The sequence below is a fragment of the Mesocricetus auratus genome, unplaced genomic scaffold (genome assembly GCF_017639785.1).
Source record: "Mesocricetus auratus isolate SY011 unplaced genomic scaffold, BCM_Maur_2.0 Super-Scaffold_100013, whole genome shotgun sequence".
NCBI lineage: Eukaryota > Metazoa > Chordata > Mammalia > Rodentia > Cricetidae > Mesocricetus > Mesocricetus auratus.
The window spans coordinates 38135217-38155229 of record NW_024429196.1 but is presented as its reverse complement, the minus strand read 5'-3'; the positions used below and the strand labels follow the sequence as shown (position 1 = coordinate 38155229).

The 20013-nt window shown below is 37.2% G+C and overlaps 1 protein-coding gene across 4 annotated transcripts in view; it reads right to left on the bottom strand.

Moving 5' to 3' along the window:
* The window catches only part of Lyst (lysosomal trafficking regulator), a 165957-nt gene that overhangs the window by 30718 nt on the left and 115226 nt on the right, over positions 1 to 20013 (bottom strand). For all 4 annotated transcript variants that reach the window (XM_040755607.1, XM_040755606.1, XM_040755610.1 and 1 more), the window contains 10 exons: positions 19693 to 19769; positions 19189 to 19377; positions 16271 to 16416; positions 16090 to 16186; positions 15071 to 15132; positions 13242 to 13297; positions 12052 to 12204; positions 9640 to 9884; positions 5686 to 5752; positions 4254 to 4410 (listed from right to left, as the gene is read on the bottom strand). In XM_040755607.1, coding sequence (XP_040611541.1) covers positions 4254 to 4410; positions 5686 to 5752; positions 9640 to 9884; positions 12052 to 12204; positions 13242 to 13297; positions 15071 to 15132; positions 16090 to 16186; positions 16271 to 16416; positions 19189 to 19377; positions 19693 to 19769 — 1249 coding nt within the window. The remainder of the gene's footprint in view (positions 1 to 4253; positions 4411 to 5685; positions 5753 to 9639; positions 9885 to 12051; positions 12205 to 13241; positions 13298 to 15070; positions 15133 to 16089; positions 16187 to 16270; positions 16417 to 19188; positions 19378 to 19692; positions 19770 to 20013) is intronic.

Below are 20013 nucleotides of genomic sequence, written 5' to 3'. Positions count from 1 at the left end.
TCAAAAATCAATGAAGAAATGGTCCTTTGGCTTATTTAAAATAGGATTCAAGTTCTTGAAATGACATTATTTTCAACTGTATTAGGATTTCATCATCTCTAAATTGAAGAATTTCTATCATTTACTTGCTTTAATGACTACTATCTTCTACCTAGTTAAAATGAAAATTTTACAAAAGCAGTAGTCTAGGAACCACCCACACCAGTACATAATGGACATATAAAAATGATCTCTTTATTAAAGTGAATGTATAATTTCAAAGAAGGGAAAATTATGGGTTGACGAGATGGCTTGTGTGGCAAAGTACCTACTATAAAAGCATAAGGACAGAGAGTTGGATTTGAGCTTTCATGTAAAACCAGGTGGGATGATGTATTTTTGTAACTTCAGCACTGGGGTGGTCAACGTGTGGGCAACACATAGAGATTCCTGGATCACTGGCTATGTAGGCTAGCTGACTTGGTGAGTTCTAGGTTCAGTGATAGATAGTGTTTCAAAAAACGGGGAACAGTTGAGGAGGACACCTGTTGGTGATCTATGGCCTCCACAAGCAGGCACATACATTCATGCACTTGAAAACACACACACACACACACACACACACACACACACACACACGTGGGGTGGGCAAGAGGAGGGATGGAAGGAGGGGGAGACAATCAAGATTGGTATATGGCTCTTTTCTTTACCAATACTATTTAGATATTTTTTTAAGGGAGGGACCACTGCTTTCCAAAATTAAACTTATTGGAGTACAAAATAATATTTCATTATGAAATTTTTCATATAGCACTTCACTATAATTTTCTTCTATTTTCCTCTCCTATTATCTCCCACCTTTCCTTCCTCATTCCAATTGCTGCCACCCATGTGTCCTCCTGAAGATAGTCAGTTCCTCTTCTGTTTTTAGGTTGTATGTGTGTTGACATATTAGATTTTTCATGTAAAAGAAAACACACTATTACCTTTGTTCTCTTTCTCTGCCCTTCAGACCACTTCTTTCCCTTACATAGTCCCCTTCTGCTTCTATACCAATATACACAGACACATATTTAAATCTAAATTCTGCACAAGAGAGAAAACATGCAACACTGACACTGCTTTTCAGATGCACCAACTCTGAGTTTAAGGATTAAGATTTTTATCAATTAGTGTAAAACTGAGCATACTCACTCTTGTTCATTTTTTTCTGGAATAGACAAAGAACTGAATTTTGTCCCTATATCTTTTCTGAGAACAATTACCAGCTTTTCCAATCACAGGTTTGGGATATTAAGTGATGTGAAAAGGCCAGTTCGTAAGAGAAGCAGCTGTATATATGGTTCTTAGGGACTGTGCTATATTGTTTGAAATTCCTCTGCACTTGCAGGAATCTGAGCATATCGCAAGTCTGAGAATATCACAAACTAATGTGAGCACCAAGCACAGTATTTGCAAAAGGATGAGCTCATTTCTTTCTCCAAGCCTGCTTGCTCTGCTGAGATACATTTTCCATTATTTTTATTGCTTTTCATCTATTACACTGAGCCAGTTAGCATTGGCTGGTCACTAAATCAAATGTGGCAAAAAAATAAGATTTATAATTTTTTCAAGAAAGTAAAACATGTTAGGTTATCATGGAGTCATTGCATATAGAGCTTAGACTAAGTATAACAAGAGTAGCATACAATAGGTTCTGTCTGGATTGTACAACCCTCTGTAGCTTCTGTTTTTAACAAGTCCCACTGCAAATTACTAGAATCTAGAATATAGATCAGTGGCTCTCAATGGGCAGTGCTTTCCTCCTCTGGGTATTATTTGGTAATGTCTAAAGTTATATTTGGTTGTCACATATGGTAGGATTCATGTACCACTAACATTGGTTGGTAGAAGCTAAGGATGCTGCTAAAATTTCCTGCAATGCACAGGGCAACCCTTAAGAAAAAAATGTAATTTAAAGTAACAATAGTGCTAAGGTTGAGAATTCCTTAACTCATTAGGTTAAGAAAAAATTCAAAAGCCAGCAAAAATTTAATGAAGTAAAAGTAAATGAGGATTAAGGTAGTGTGTTAGAGTTTAAAAATAATCTATGCATAAATATGCAATGAAAATTTAGGCATGACAGTGCACTCCTGTAATATCAGAACTTGGGATGTAGAGGCAGGAGGATCAGGAATTCAAGGCCAATCTCAGCTTCTTAGTAAGTTTAAGGCCCACCTTGGTTACATGAGACTTGATTTCAAAACAACAACAATGTAACTACTTAACGAAGAAAAACTAAAATTGTATATGAATCCATTCATAACAGCAATAATAATAAATATTGATGGTTGACTAGAAATGTTTATATTGATGAATTCTTGGGCTCCACTGAAAGAAATGGTTTTAGTTGGAGGGATGTTAATATTAATAGCACTGCAGCATTTCAGACTACATTAAAATATTGTTTCACTGCCATTTTTAACAAAATAACATTCACAAACGAATGTTCTTATGTCCAAAAAGATCTTCAAACAACAGCACACTTAGAATCCACAGCAAGCAAGGATGGTATAGACATCAGTTCTGAATGATCTTCCTTAACAGGGCTGCTTGTTTATGGGAATTCTTTGTACCAGCTGGAATGGGATCATACACACTCAATCTGAGATCAAATTTACTAGGGATAATTTGTCAAGGGAAAGCAAGACTGAGAGGGAAGAAAGGGACATGACAATTGTCTTGGGAAACTAGAGAAATGGCTCAGTGGGTAGGAGCGCTTATAGCACAAGCATTGAAGATCTGAGTTTGGATTCTAGTACCCATATAAAAAAGCTTGGAATGGCAACATGTGTTGTTACCCAGTGCTGTGGGGCTGGGGAGAGAAAGAAGTATCTCTGGGGTCTTTTGGCTGCCAGATTCACTCAAAGTTTAGTGAGATATCCTTTCCTACAGAATAAGGTACAGGGTAATAAAGCAAGATACCTGATGTCCTTTCTGGCTTCTGCAGGCATGCTCACATTGGCCCATGAATATATAATCCATCCCCCCTCTCAATAATTGAATAGCCATTGTGTGGGACATTTATTCTGGGCAAATATTAAAAGCCCCATTCATAGACTAAGCATAGAGAATACAAATTTGTTCCTCTAAAAGGTTGTTCTTAAGAATTAAAGTCAAAGACGTCTAAGAAGGGCCAGAATCTGAATGGACAATGGTTTCCTAAACAGATGTCACAAGGAACAATTACAGAACCAATACCTCAGCTCTCACTGGACAGCATGGTAAGTTTGTCCCCATTGGTATACAGTGAATTCCCTCAGTAATCTTCATGCTGTCTTGCAAAGTGCTGAGTTAGATTATTAATAAGCTTTACTAAAATGATGATGCCAGTGTGTTCTTTATTGACTAGATATCATAAATAATAACAATACTTTCCTACAACAGATTTTAGATAAAAAATTACATAAGCTGTAAAACTTCTGTATTTTGAAATAATTACTGGTTGGCAAGTTTTTAAAAGAGAGCTGGGATGGACGCTGTGGTATATGCCCTTAATCTTATCACTCAGGAAGCAGAGGCAGGTAGATCTCTGAGTTTGAGGGTAGCCTGGCCTACAGAGTGAGTTCCAGGACAGCAAAGGTTACACAGAAAAAATGTTGCCTCAAAAAACAAAACAACAAAAACCAACCAAAAAACAAAAACCAAAACAATTAAATAAAAGGGAGCCACATATAATTTAACTGGTCATTTTGCAGTTTGTGAATTAGATCTTAATTTTTAAAAAAGTCAATTTTTATAAACTTAGACATGGTCTAAAGATAAAATCTCAGACAGAAGCAAGATTTGACTACCATTTTTTAAATTTTATTTTCCAGTTTAAATTTAGATAAGAAACAAGGTTGCTTCACAAGTCAGTTCCAGGTCCCTCTCCCTTTCCCTCCCCTCCTCCCGTGACCATCCCCAACCCCCCTCCGTTATCCCCTCATTCCCCCAGGGAGGGTGAGGCCCTCCATGGGGGTGTCTAGTCTGTCATTTCATATAGGGCAGGGCCTAGACCCTTCCCCAAGAGTTCAGGGTGAGAGTGCACCTCACATTGTTCTATGGGAGTCCAAAGTCCGTGTGTATACTTGGGATGGTTGACTACCATTTTTTAAAATTAAGATTTTAGTGACTGGTTAATGGAATTCTTTTTCCTAGACTTGGTTAGTATAAATTTTCAACACGATTTTTGTTGTTGTTTTGTTCTAATGATATAATATGACTTTTGGGGTAATTACAAATCATATCCTTACCTTGATAGGCTAGAAACATTTTAGTGAAAGGAGGCATCCTGACCAGGAAGTGGAGCACAGTACCACTATTGGAGTAGTGGGAGCCATAGTGGTAAGGCTGCACAGGAGGCATGGGGTCGTCCTCTCGGGCTCCTTTGCGGTACTCTTCCTCCAAGTACTACATAACAAAGAACAGGCAAATTCACAGTTGTGTACTCCAAATACGACTAGTTCTCTCTTTTATTCTCCTCCACCTCTTTGACACTATTCTTGTCTTCCCAATTGTGTCCAGAACCCACAGCCATTTTGAGTTCTAGGAGTCTACAACTGACCCCTGGTCAAATGAGAAACACCATCCAGTTCCCTCTACCTCCACTCCTATTCCCTTATAAGAACACACCTGCTTTGTAATCTCACTCCTAGTTAACAGATCCAAATAGCTAAACTAACTGGTGTGCTCAAAAACCAAGAGCCAATCCTACCACCACAGATGCAATGAAGAGCTTCACAAAATATGTTAAGTGCTTCTCTAGGAATGGAAATATAGTAGGATAGCATACATTACCACTATCAACACAGTGGTGTATGATGGCTTTGGAAAGCATGTACACATTGTGAAAGAAAATGATCTTTCCCACCTCTGTCTCGTCTCACCACAAAGGGACGCATTTCCTATCTGTCACTATGCTCATCTTTGTAGCTTTGTCTGCCTGATAGCAAAGTTGGATATAGTGAATTTTCAAGTAATGTCTTGACTCCCATAGACTGTCATATTTTCAGTTGCAGAAGAATCAAATGGTGAATTTCAGGTACTTAGAAGGACATCTCAGGAATTTGGACATGAATGATGTGGGAATATGAGAAAACTGCTTCTGCTGCTCCTATCATTATACTATTATGAAGACTATACTATGCGGTAAGCCAGTTTTCTAAGTTTCCAGTGGAATTCCATTAATATGACATTGTCAATATGGATAACTCATTTATACTTAAATAGGTAATTTCACTAATATCTAAAATGCATATCTTTCTGAATATGTCTAGGGTTTATAGTAGAAATAAATACATCCAAATTCAATATACAACAAACATGATCATATTAATATATTACTATTATAAAGATACCACTATTTCTATATAAATAAAACTCAGAGGCATGAATAGTTGGGTCTCTGGAAATTTGTGACTTTTATAAGAAATATAATTTTATGTATTTGAAAATACAATGAACTAATTAGTTTTCAAATTATGCTAAAATGAAAGTATACTTTTTTCTATTCTTGGAAGGTGTTTCCATAAAACTAAAACAAAAATGATTTTCAGTTCATATGATTTCTAGTCTTAAATCACAAGGAAACAAAGCACAAAAAAATAAATACTACAAACTTAAAAAGCATAGGTTCATAAAGATCCATTTTTCACATATCAAAGGATTAATAGAAACTAAAGCTACCTTGTATGTGTCAACATAACGGTCTTCTTTTTCTTTATACTGCACAGCTATAGGCTTAGATAGGTTTCTACAAAGAAAGAGATGATATAAAAATATTAAATAATTTGATACTGCCAGTATTCAGCTGCTCATTTCTTCATCCTGAAAATGAGCAATTAACAAAATGAGCAACCCTTAATTCACATAAGCATGTTGCCTTGCAAGCAACAAACATCATTCAAAATCATGACTTTCCAAACTGTTAAGGAAATGCAAGTCCAGATCTGCATCTAATGTTGGACCTGTAGGTTGTTTCTAGATTTTAGATACTTTGAAAAATTACAGGAGCACCACAATCCTAGCTAAATCTTTGCATACAGTTCCAGATGCCAAAGCAAGCAAAGAATCAGGCAAATTCAGGCCCTATCCCTCATAAAACAACTGCTGGTTAAGTTGCAATCTTTTTGTTGAACATATGTCCTTTAGCATTCTCAAGAATAATTCCTAGAAGCTTCTTACAGAGTGTGCACATTCAACAGTTTTTTTTGGATACACATTGTCAAACGCTTTCCAGAAAGGCCACATCTATTTATACCAGAAATGTGTAAAATATTCAAATGTCCAACAGCAGTGTTTATAGTATCTAAAAGAAAGACAATGTGCCATCGTGCATTGACTTGAACCTGATTTCTTGAGAAAGGAACAAATTAGGGCTATTTTGGGAGAGTTATAATTAAAATATTTATAACATCCTGAGTGAAATATTTCAAGTCAATTTTTCTTTAAATATGAGAACTTCCCCTCTCCTTAACCCCCCCAACTAAATAAAATATTTGCCAATGAACTGGTTTCTTTAAAATAATAGTTTGTTCAAGAAAGGCAGAAATACTTTTCCTTTAATTCTCAAACTTCAAACTAAGTAATTACCTCCAAAGGTACCAATGACCTTTGTCTCATGCCCCCCACCCCATGTGTGTTTATGTGCATGGGTGCACATGCATGTGTTTCATTTTTTTAAAAGTACAGAATGAACATTCTTAAACTAGAGAGCTGAAATCCAAAATGATCCTAAATTCAAAGCTTCTTACACACCATGCATCAAAACCAGCCACACTTTAGAGCACCTTAGATTTCACAATTTTAGATTTGTGGTAGTCTGGTAGTCTGCAATTATTCTGAAACTCAGAAATCCAAAACCATTTATGATCCTAAACATTTTGGATAAGGGAGATGTAGACTATAAAATGATTAAATAATGAATTTTTTCATTTCAAGGGGTTTCAGCTACTTGTTCTTGCTTCCATTATTCTGTTGGATCCTCAGACTGTCCTGTCTTTGGTAATGAGAATTTATTAAGTTTGTTTCTATGTTGTTTCCTTCCTCTCCAATACAATACAATAACTTAAGCTCAGATTCTATTTTTTCTTCTCATAGATTTAGAAGAAATGAAAGGATTACTGTGCTGGCTAGTTTTGACACAACTAGAGTTTTCTGAAAGGAGGGAACCTCAACTGAGAAAATGCCTCCATAAGATCCAGTCTTAATTAGTGACTGATGGAAGAGGGCCCAGTCCATTGTAGGTGGTGCCAGCCCTGGGCTGGTGATCCTGGGTTCTATAAGAAAGCAGGCTGAGCAGTTCATGATGAGCAAGCCAGTGTGCAGCACCCCTCCATGGCCTCTGTATCAGCTGCTGTGTCCAAGTTCCTGCCTTGTTTAAGATCCTATCCTGGGATGGGGGGGGTTTGGAGGACTGGGGAGCTGGGGGGGAGGAGGAGAGGGAGAGGGAACTGAGAGTAACACGTGTAAAAAGTTAAATATTAAAAAAGTTGTATAGTAAATTGTTGGGGGAAGTCCTGTGCATTTGTCAATAAAGTACTGTTGAGCCTATAGGGAACCAAGATAGGAGGGACTAGGAGTCCAGGAGAATTCTGGGAAGGAGAAACACAGGGAGTTCGAGATGTAACGCCATGGGGTAGGAGCCCGGAACTATTCTCCGGTAAGAGACATACTTAGATTAACAATTATGGGGTAAATACTTAAGTCAGAGCTAGCCAGTAAGAAACAAGCAAGGCCAACAGCTTCATAATTAATATAGCATCCTGTGTGCTTATTTGGGACTGATGCGGCTCTGGAACCAGGTGGGCGGGAAAGCTTCACTCAAGGAAATAGCTTCTCTTAACAAAATGGTGTCAGAAGTCCTGAAACTGGCTTGAAACTACATCACTCTACACAACTCCGGACCATGAAACTGAAACAGCACATCTTCTACAATCTGGCCAGAGCTTCAGATGAGAGCTTCAATCAACACTAGAACCCCAGTCAGGAACTTCAATCAAGCATCTCCTGCCATACAGAGACTGTCTGATCTACGGAGATTTTGTTATACTAACATTTTTCTTCTCACAGGTCCCCATGAGATTATCATCGTCCCATCTCAGCAGGAAGTAGTTTTGAGAATTCCACGCCCCCTCTCCCTACTATGGATATTATAAGATAGTTTACACCTGTTAGTGTTAGTTTTCAATTAATTTAGAGTTGGGATTGGAAGGAGGTGTTCAGATTTGGGTATTTCTTTCAGATAAGTTTAGGTTTAGATAGAATAGATGTTTGATACATTTTGTTCATGGACACAAGTTGTCCTTTTTTAGACTAAAAGGGGAATTGTAGGAGGAAGTCTGTATGCCGCCATTAAACATGTGACTTACTAGAGGCGCATACAGATGAGGTAATAAAAGGGCGGTTTACCACACCGTTAACCACGCCCACTTTAGGCAGGACTAAAGATGTATACGGCCGGACGGGACGTAAAGACGTATACGTACGTAGGCGGTGAACTACGTCACTAGCCAGGCCCACTTTTGGGCATGGCTAGGGGGCGTTACGGGGGAAGGCATAAAAGACAGCACACAGGAAGTCTTGGTCTCTTTTCCCGGAGTTCGGCTTCCGGTTCGGCAGCGGAAAACTGCTTGGCTCATCTGGGTTACTTGTTTGGTATCTTGTGAGTAATTTCTACAATAAATACTTAGTTTTACTTTCAGTAAGTATGTGTTGCTTATCGTTACAGTGTCATTTGGAGCTACAGTAAATAAAATAAAATAAAATCATAGACTAAAAAAAAAAAAAGCCTATCCTGGCTTCTTTTGATGATAAATAAACCCTTTCCTTTCCAACTTATTTCATCACAGCAACACAGCAACAACAAAACACAACTAAGACAGATAGGAAACCATTCTTATGCAATTTCTACTGAAATAATTGATTCAAGCAATAAAGCCATGGATGAAACTATTGGATAGAAGTTCAGTGTCAACTTGCACCTATAAATCATCATAAGCATCCTCAGAGAGGGACATTATGATCCTCCTGATGATAGGTAGTGACATCAAGTTCACACAAACCATCTATGGTGGATTCCGTCCCAAATAAAGGATAAATCGAATACAAGTAAACCTTTTGAACCAATCCCTGTTTTCTGGCAAACAGAGACTACTGGAACAAATGTTATTATGCTGCAAAATAAAATACATATAAAAACTTGAAGGTCTTTTTAGATGTATTTTTCACATATCAGCAATAAAATGTAACAACAGACTTAATTCAAAAATAACCAATTATGAAAGGCATTGTCAAGATAAGCAGGAGACAGTGAATATGGTTGGTATGTTAGGTATTATTAGGATTGTTAATTTTCTTAGATAGGATATTAGCACTGTAAAAATGTAAGGAACCACTGTTACAAAAGATGTATACAGTAGAACTAAGATGTGACATAACTAGATACCTGAAATAAAAACAAAAAAGGATGCAAGTTTGGTAAAATCTTCATAATTCACAATTGCTAAATTGAGGAAGATGAATTATAAAGGCTTCATTAATCATTAAATTTGTGTGCATATTTGAAAATTTTCTAAATAAAAACTTTAATGGCATAAATTTAGCATGCAGATGAACCCAAAATGTGATGCTTTTACTTGCCTATAGATAGATGGATCATTGAGGTCAAGAGTCTCACTAACATAGTCAGAGAGGATAAAGGGGAACACCGGGTATTGCATGAGATCATTGAAGGATCGGCCGGCATGCTTGTTTAAATGAGTCAAATATTCAAAATTGGTAATTTGTCCAGTATACCACAGGTTTGTCAGAGCAGTAATGTTGCCATACTCCAGGAGATTGGGGAGGTTATTTGTGAGAATGCTCTGGTACACATCATCACGAACCTAAAAGGGACGGAGAAAAAAAAAAGACCAGATATTTTTAGCTTTATTGATATGTCCCTAGAAAAGCAAAACATTGTAGACATATTATTAATCTGAAATCCCCCAAGAAATCTGCATTAAGTGGCAGAGAACAACAATCTGACTGCAGTTTACTTCCATGGGCAGGATCTTAGTCATTAGGCTTACTGCTGTATAAATCTTCTAGTAAAATTATCTGGCAGAAATTTCTTTGTTATCTGACCATAATTTCCAAGGGAAAGTTATGCACAGAAGTCACTTAGACATAGATAGTCATGACAAAAAATTCAGGTGCAGCATGATAGTGTAGAAAGAGCATGGCATTCTGCACTCACAGTCTGATTATATCAGAACAGACCTGGTCTGAGTGTTCCAGCTAAACTTTCCTGCTGTTATTATATCAGTAATATGAGAATGGCCCCCATAAACTCATACTAGGAAGTTGGTCACCAGGGAGTGGAGCTGTTTGAAAGGATTACAAGGATTAGGAGGTGTAGCCTTTTTGTAGTATGTGGGTCAAAGTTTCATAAGTCCATACTAGCCTTCCCCCGCTTCTCTCTGTGTGTAGCATGATTTGGCTCTCAATTACTGCTTCAGTACCATTCATCCCTCCATGCTCCCTGCCATGATGATAACTGACTAAACCCTGAAACTGTAAGTAAGCTCCAATTAAATGTCTTATTTTATAAGGGTTTCTGTGGTCATGTGCTTCTTTACAGCAATAGAACAGTGACTAAGACACTGCTATTTTATATAGTCAGGATTAAGAGGGAGGGGACACTGTTTGGTACAATAAGGGACTCTGCTGAGGAAGATCAAGGGGCCTGAAAAAACTGACTGAGTCATTGGGAGTTCTATGGAGGACAGCATTCCAGGAAGCAGTTAAGTACAAAGGCTCTTCAATATCAGTGTGTCTGATATATTCAAGAAGAAAACCACCACAGATAAGAGTATGAGTAAGGGAGAATAACAGATGAAGTCAGGAGATAATAAGGTTCTTGACTAACTGGGCCTTTGTTAGGATCTTGTAAGAGCTTTGACTTTTAGTGAGTGGCTTGAGAAGCGGCTACAGAATTTTGAATAGAGAAATGAGACAGACTGAAGAGGTGGGGTGTGGATATAGCTGGGACAGTTAGGAGGCTGCTGTAAATGCTTTAGGTAAGAAATGATGGTGGCTCAGAGCAAAAGTGTAGTTTAGTCAGGTCAAGAATATGATTAGATGGAGTAGACATACAGGGTGGGATGAATGGCAGAGTCTACTAGGATACTCTCAAGGTTGTTGGTTTGGGCAACAGAGAGATGGAGGTTCAATTTATGGAAATGGGGAAAAACGGAAAGATATTTTCAGGAAGAATCTTACATTTAGTTCAAGGTAACAACTAGCAACTCCAAGTGGAGATGGTAAGGCAGTGTTAAATAAGTGGGTGTGATATGAAGGGTAGAGGCCTGGGCACTGACACAGAGCTGAAAGTTGTAGGATATAGATTGCTTCAAAAGCCATGAGATGAATGAGAAGAGATCTGAAGAATGACTGAGCTATTCAAGAAGGATCTGCAAACATGCTGAGTGGGAAAGCTGAAGAGGGAAAAAAAAATGGAAACCCAGGGACCCAGAAAGGAAGGTGTCACAAGTTGAAAGAAAAGGCTACTCAGCATGTCAAATGCTGCTGGTAGGATAAGCAAGCTGAGGAACAGAGTTAGTAATAGAGGCTATGGTGACCTGGACAGAATGACGAGAAGAAAGCAGGAGTGGAGCATTTCTGGAGAGAACCTAAGGTACCATGGCAGGAGAAGGGGCTGCAGGGACAAGCTGGTGGTAGCCAGCACATATAACTCCTCCCAAGGCTTTCCACAAAGAAAGTAGGGCTATGAGGCAAGTGATGGGATGTCAAGGATGGATCACAGCCTGAGCAAGTACTAGCTACTCCTTTCAGTGTCTTTGAGGAGTTCAAATTTAACATTTTAGAGGTCAGAGAGAATCTTAATAAGAGTAAGGACTTCCTTAATTAAGATTAAAATATAAAGTATATAGTATATTTTATATGACTTTAAGAAAATTAACCTTCATTTAACTAAACTTCATAAAATCAATAGCATCGTTGGTCACATGATCATTTCAACAGTTACAAATCTAACAATGGTGGATTTACCTTGGAATTGTCAAATGCCAGTAGGAGTGTTCTGCCATTTGTTAAAAAGATTTCTACAGCATTATCTCTCAGTTGCCACCAGCGCCTGTGAACTTCTTTAATTTCCTCATATGTCCAGGAAAAAGATGCCGGTTCTAACTCCCCCTGAAGGCTCTAAGACAAAGGAAACAGACAAAATTATTTCAATTACATGAAACTATTTTGGCTTTAACTATCAAAACAAAACACATAATCTCTCTTCCATGACAAAAAGGTAAGATTATTTGGAAACCCTCCCATTACATAACACTGCATGTCTTAGACAAAATTTAGGAATAAAAAACAAAGAATATTTCTAGATCTGTTTAGGTGATGGGGATGTCCTTCTCTTATTGGCTGATGAATGAAACACTATTTGGCCAGAGAGGCAGGAAAATAAGCGGGGCTAGGAGACGAGGAGAATTCTGGGAAAGGTAGGCAGAGAGAGCCTGACAAAAAACAGTCACCATGTAGCTGACCAAAAGATAGCACACACCAGATGTTCTCTAGTAAGATAAGGCCATATGGAAATACATAGACTAATAGAAAATTGTTAATAATTAAGACAGGGCTAACTAATAAGAAGCCCTAGCCAAAGCTTAATAATTAATATAATGTTTCTGTATGTTTATTTGGGACTTAGAAGGGAGGCGGGACCTAGCAGGACAAAGAACCACCAGCAACAGTTTAGGGTTATGGAATACTGAGTAGCTTCATCCTATGTGATATAATAATTCAGTCTCACTGGTCATTGTTATGGCAAATGCTAGCATATCCAGAAGAATCTGTTACCATTACTCATCGATGTAGACATCAAAATGGCTTAGTTATTCAAATATACAAAATTTTCCTTTCATTTTGATAGCAAAGGTACTCAACTGTGAATTGGGAGTGGCAGGGAGCATTTACTTGTTGCTGTTCAGCACACTGATGAGGAGGAATGACATGGAACAATAGACATGTGTTAGAATTTGAATCATAACTCTAATTGCTGAGACACAGACCAAAAGGAAGAGGAGACTGCAGTCTTCCCTGTAAAAGAACCTTTTAAAAAGTGGTTGTAATTCACACTAATCTATACAGAGTGATAATGGATGAGCTCTCTCAGTATACTGGATTTACATAGTTTTAAAATTTTTTCTAGGTTTAAATAAACATAAGCCTCCACTCACCGAACTTTCAACTGTATCAGAAGCATTGTCTTCCACAAAATACATTCCACATTTACCTGCAGGAAGTAATTGGACAGTATTGGTTTGAAAGTATGTACTGTTCTAACTGGTGAAAGTATGTACCGTTCTAACTGGTGAAAGGTGGGACCTCTGAAGTCTTTTGGCTTGAGTCTGAAAACCAGCAGCTAGAAACAGTTCCACAATTCAATAAATACTTTAAAACAGTACTCATAAGATCTCAGATGTTAATCTTTCTGTGCCTTGGTTTTCTTACTTAAAAAGGGGTGTGTGTGACAGCTGAGTTTCCAAAACTACTGTAAAAATAAAATTAGAATATATGCAAAGCATGTATCTATACTGCCTGTCTATTGACTTGTTCAACTATTACTTTCTCCTTAGAGTACAAGTGCACCGATCTGCTTTACTCTGTTACTTGCCAAAATCAAAGGAATGATTGAATATAAAAATGTTTACCCATAAAGTCAACTTAATAAAACATTTTGAACATGTACTTTCAGCAAATGTCATTTCTTCAAATTCATTAGAGTAGTTCCTGTCACACTTTATTTGTGGTTTTATATTTATATACAACCCAACAGCTGTTTCTCCTCTTTCCTCTTCTCCTAGTCCTTCCCACCTCTACACTGCCTCACCCCTATCCACTTCTCCTCCATTTCTACTCAGAAAAGGGCAGGCCTCCCATTTATAGCAACCAAGTATGACATATCAAATTGCAGTAAGACTAGGCACCCCTCCTTGTATTAAGGCTGGACAAGACAACCTGTGAGGAATAGGGTACCAAAAGCCAGCAAAGGAGCCAAAGATAGGGCCCCTGCTCCCACTGTTAGGAGTCCCACAAGAAGACCAAGATATACAACTGTAACATATATGCAGAAGGCCTAGGTCAGTCCCATGTAGGCTCCCTGGTTGCCAGTTCACTCTCTGTGAGCCTCTGTGAGCCCAGGTTAGCTGATTCTATGGGTTTTCTTGTAGTGTTATTGACCCCTCCTATAATCCTATCTTCCCATCCTCTGCAGGATTCCCTGAGCTCCACCTAATGTTTGGCTGAGGGTCTCTGCATCTGTTTTTATCAGTTGCTGGATGAAGCCTCTCTGATGACAATTGGACTAGTCTGTGGTTTTGTGTTTTGAGGCTTCAGCTACTTATAGTCAACCATGATCTGAAAATATTCCATTGAAAATATAGAAAATGAATATTTAAAAATTTTCAATCTTGTTACTCTAAGTGCATGATGAAATCCAGTACTGTCCTGCTCCTTCCTATCTGAAACATGAAGCATCTCTTCGGATAGTGTATCCAGGCTTACTAGTCAGCCATCAGTTGGTTATCAGATTTACTGCTATAATGTTGAATACTTTATGACCAAATAATCTTTATTTTACTTTAATAATGGCCCCTAAAAGCAAGAGTAGTGATGCTGGCTATCCACATATGCAAAGCGAAGCCATAAAATTGTACTTTTAAGTATAAAGGTGACAGTACAATAAAATATTTTGAGAGGCCTCATATTCATAGAGCTTTGATGGTGGTGGTGTTATTTTGTTAGTTATTTTTATTAGCTTCTTTCTGTGGCTAATTTATAATTTAACCTTAACATGGTATATGCACATGGGAAAACAGTACTATTTGTGCTTTCAAGCATCTACTTGGGCCCTGTAGGTAAGTGGGTGCAGTCTCTATTATGTCAAAGCAAAGCTACCTACATGATATTTTAAAAAATTTACCTCTGTATAAAAAGTGCTTCAAATTATTTAAGAGTAAAATAAGGAAGGATGAATATGAGTGAAATTCTTTTGAAGCTAACTTACCTAACAACAGTTCCCCAGCTGTCTCTCTGGATGGTGCAACACTGATACATCTTCGATTCACTCTGTCAAAACACGTTTAAAATTGCTATGATTCAATTTTTTGCCCAATTTTACATTTCAGCTTTTTAATCTAGTAAAATACTAATGCAAAGCAGATTAGCGTTTCAGTAGTGTAAGCTGGTGTGCCAAAACCCAAATGATGATCTTGTGCTATTTATATAATATAAATATAATCAGAGAAGGAGTGATGGAAATCTGTAGGAAAGACTAAGGATTCCTGCAGTTGCCTATAGAATATATAGATTGGCTACTTAAGAAACACCAATGTTTCCTAGTTTAAGTAGGCAACTGACACTGTGTTAGGTCACTGATACTTCAATGTGTGGAAGAAATCTAGTTTTTGTTGTTCTTGTTGTTTTTAGGAAAAACAGGGACATTGGGATCAGAAAATTTCTGTTCTGAAGTCACTGTCTTTTAGAGTGTAAAGATATATAACTATAAAATGATACAATAATAATTATCACAATAAGAATATGGCAACACTGTTAATAATAACTAATACATACTGATACATTTAATGTTCAATAATGGTATGAAAAGCCTGTATATGATAATTTCCCTTACTTATGAAGTGGGGAAACTGAAGCAGAGAGGCTAAATAACATGCCCAAGATCAGGCAGGTAGGCAAGGTAGAAACGGGAATTTGACCCTCTATGTCACTACATTCCACTCCTGTAGTGGCACCAGCAGCAGCCCTATCTACTTTACAGAAACTAAAAAGTCAGCTATAAAATATAAATAGGCTAGGGAGGGTCAGAGTATGATGACTAACATCCATTAAATCCCTGTGTTAGAAATGGCATTTGGAGTTTGTCATTCAATCTTGTCTTGTCTCAAGCCTCTACAAGACTTTCGTAGTATCACAGCATTATCTGAAACCAACACTAAGCAAAACCTACAATGAGCTTTTTTTTATACATTTATCAAAGAGTCAAGGAAGGCATGTAATCAGACCTACCTTATGGATTCACTTGCAGCTTTGTCTTTGACAGTAGAGGAGAAGGAAGAATGAGTTTTATCTTCAAATAGGTAAGAGAGTGGTGGTTTGACCATACCTGTTGAGAAAAAAAAGTACATGACATTTATCTAATAACTAGTTATCTGCCATACCTACAAGTCAAGGCCAAAGTTACTATTACCTTCTGACTTTTGTCTGTCCCTAAGGAGATACTTATTTGGGATAGTTAAATAACATCTCTGCAAACGTCTCCTCTCTCGGTTTGGCCCTTCTGTTGGATCCAACTGCCACGAAGTTGGATAGTAGATTGGATCATACCAGACTGCTCTGCAAGTTGAAATAAAACAATTTGTGGTCATCCAAGGACATGCAGCCTTAAAGTCATTATAAGGACTGAGTTTGTAAATGCAATGGACCTGTTTAATTATAAAATAGCAATTTGTACATTAGGGGAAGCATATACCTAGGATAAAGACTAACACAGAGAGTATCTGTCCATGAGTCCAGTTCAAGTTCCCTTCAGGAGTAAGTGCAGCTTCTAGTTTCTTGTATATACTAAATTTTATTTTCTGTTCCAAAATTTAAAGAAAATTTCTGAGTTAGGTCATTGATAATTACATTATTTTTCTCCCTTTTTTTTCCTCCCTCCAACCGCTCTCACATACTCTCCCTTGCTCTTTCAAATTCATGCTCCCCGCCTCCCGTCTCCCTTTCCCTCTCTCTCTATCTGTGCCTCTCCCTTCTCCCTCTCCTAAATATATAAATGCAACCTGCTCAGTTTGCATAATGTTACTTGTATGTATATTTTCAGGGCTGACAACTTGGTGTTGATAAACAATTGCTGTACTCTTCCCCAGGGAAAACTATTTCTCCCACTCTCAGTATTCCTTAGTTGTTTGTAGTTCTTTATCTAACAGAGAGGCTTCATGATATTTCCCCCTTCCATGTTAAATATACTAAAAAATTTAAAACATGTCCCTACTATCACAAAACTTTATCAGCATTATACAACACAGTATACTTAACATGGTTATTAGCTAATGGAAAATTTTCTGCAAATTAGTTTTTTAGAGCTCCCATTTTTCTACTGATCAATAGTTCCTTTTTTGTAGTATATGTCATATTAAAAATTTAGATATAGATGAAAGAAAAGAGTAAAACTATAGTAAGTACATTTTTTAGAAAGCAGATTAAAAAAATCACTCTTAATTCTATTACCCAAAACATAACTTTCTGGCATCATTATGTATCTACCATGCTACTGTTACTATTCCTTTGATGTTCCCAATTAATTTACTGCCTTCTGCATTTTGATAAACTCATTAAGGTATTTCCAGAGCAAGAAACATTTATAGGTCTCCGAACAGAACATGCACTTATCCAGGGTATAGCACCACCAAAGCTCTGAAGAACAACAGCTAACATGTCCAGCTAATGTCCTGTTGTCCATATTGACACAAGAAAAAAATCTAAACAAAATTAAAGTATAGTAAATAATGATTTTAAAAATAAAATTCACAGCTGAGACTAATGGTACATGCCTGTAATCACAGTAATTGATAGGCAGAAGTAGGAAGATTAAGAGTTCAAGTCCCTCTCAGCTACACAACAAGTTCAAGGCCAACCTAGGCTACATAAGACTCTGTTTCAAAGAACCATAAAGCAAACAAAGAAGTCAAATTACCCTCTGTCAATACTAAGTATTTTCAATTTGTGTAAAAAGTCTAATATACATCAAGAGATTACCCATGCTTTTTGCTCTTCAGGGATAGTGGAATTATACTTTTATATCTATGTAAGTTTTCAAAATAATAAAAGATTAACTCTTCAATATATTTCGTGAGAACAAATTTCCTTACTTTTTGCCATTAAATACAATAAACATCCACTGAAATTAAAATTCAAAACCACTGAATTCTTTCCTTTTTTCTGTTGTTCTCAGTAGAGAATATGTACCCCAATTTCCCAATTTCATGTACTTAAAAACATTTTTGGGGGGTGCTGGGGGATGACCTCAGGGTTTATTTAGCATAGCCAAGGCACATGCTATTTTATAAACTTTCTAAGTGTAATTCTTTCTGTTTGCAATTTCCACTATTATATAATTGTTAGTGTATTTTAGCACTCAAAATCAGGCTAACAATCTTATCTTTTTTTGACAGCCTCACTATGTAGCTCTGATTATCCTGGAACTCACTATATAGACCAGACTGGCTTTGATCTCACAGATATTTGCCTGCCTCTGCCAACCAAGTGCTGGGATTAAAGGCATTCATCACCATGCCTGACTGTAACTAGTGATCTTAATTAAATATAAATAATTAAACAGTTTCTTTTTGTGTCATTCATAACTCATCTTTTAAAAAAGATTTATTTTTACATGTATGAACATTTTTCCTGCATGTATGAATGTGGACTATATGTGTGCATAGTGCCTGCGAAGGCCACAAGAGAGCACTGAATTTCATGGAACTGGAGTGACAGATGGTTTGCGAGCTGCTCCCTGAGTGTGCTGGGGAACTGAAACCTATCCTCTGTAAGAGCCATAAGCTCTCTTAACCACTAAGCTACCTTCTTTTCTTAGCCTCCTCATAATGCATCTTAAAATCATATTAATAAAGTCTAAGCTAGAAAAAGATCTATTTCTCAATCATACTTTTGAGAATTTCTCTATCATTTAAAAAAATTGTAAAATTGTCAATTTTACTATCTGAAGAGCTACTGCCTGTTTTTTCTTCAATATTAAAAAAAAAGCTCATGTAATTATTTTTAAAAGATTAAAAAAATGGGAGGCCGGAGAGGTGGCTCAGTGGTTAAGAGCACTCATTGGCTGTTCTTCCATTCCAAAGGTACTGAGTTCAATTCCAGCAATCACATGATGGCTCTCAACCATTTGTATTGGGATCTGGTGACCTCTTCTGGAATGCAGGCATACATGCGGACAGAACACTGTATGTATAATAAATAAATCTTTAAAAAATTTGAAAATGGTAATTAGATAAAAATGTTTCCTTAGATTTACAAATCTCAATTCTATATTGAAAACAGTACTTAACATCACATCTAAAAGCTGAACACAGACATGTTCCCAGCACATACCTGTCATGTGTCAGCTGATGGATGAGTTCCTGCCAGTGTCTGCTGGCACTCAGGTCGACTTTGTACATCCCTCTGATGTGCTGAATCACTTTTTTTCTTTCAATTCCTTGGGAGAGAGATATGGCCTGTGTGATATCTGCAGCTATTTTAGATATATCCTTGGATTTTAAGTCAAGCCGCTGAAAGAGACTAAACAAGATTGTTCCAAAGTTAAGCATCCATGGAACATTAAATAGTACATTTGAGGGCTGGGGGTACACACAGCTCAGTGGTATAGCATTCCACAAGCATGCACAAGAACTTGAGTTCCATCTCCGGCATTCCACATATATACATACACATGCACACAGACTCTAACACACACAGACATAAACACATATGCATACAAACAAAAAAAGTGACCTCACAAGCTTCCAAAATCAATCAATCAAACAAACAAACGGCTAAATGTACAGAACTGAATGACTTCTGAAGAACAGGACTTTGGAATACATTATAACTCACCTTTGTTGATTATTGTTGACTGTTTTCTGCCACGCACCTTTACTCACACTCTCTTCATTTTCGTATTTCTTTTGTTCCTAAAGATTTAAACAATAATATATAAAACTTATTCTGTTTTTTTTTTTTTTTTTGGAGACAGGATTTCATGCATGTGAGGCTGGTACTGCACTCACTTTGTAACCACATATGACCATAAACTCCCAATCCTCCTGTTTCAGCCTTCCTAGTGCTGGAATTGCAGGAGTATGTATACCACTATATCCAGACCCTTTAGGTGAGCACTCTACAAACTGATCTATATTCTGAGCCCCCAAACTTGTT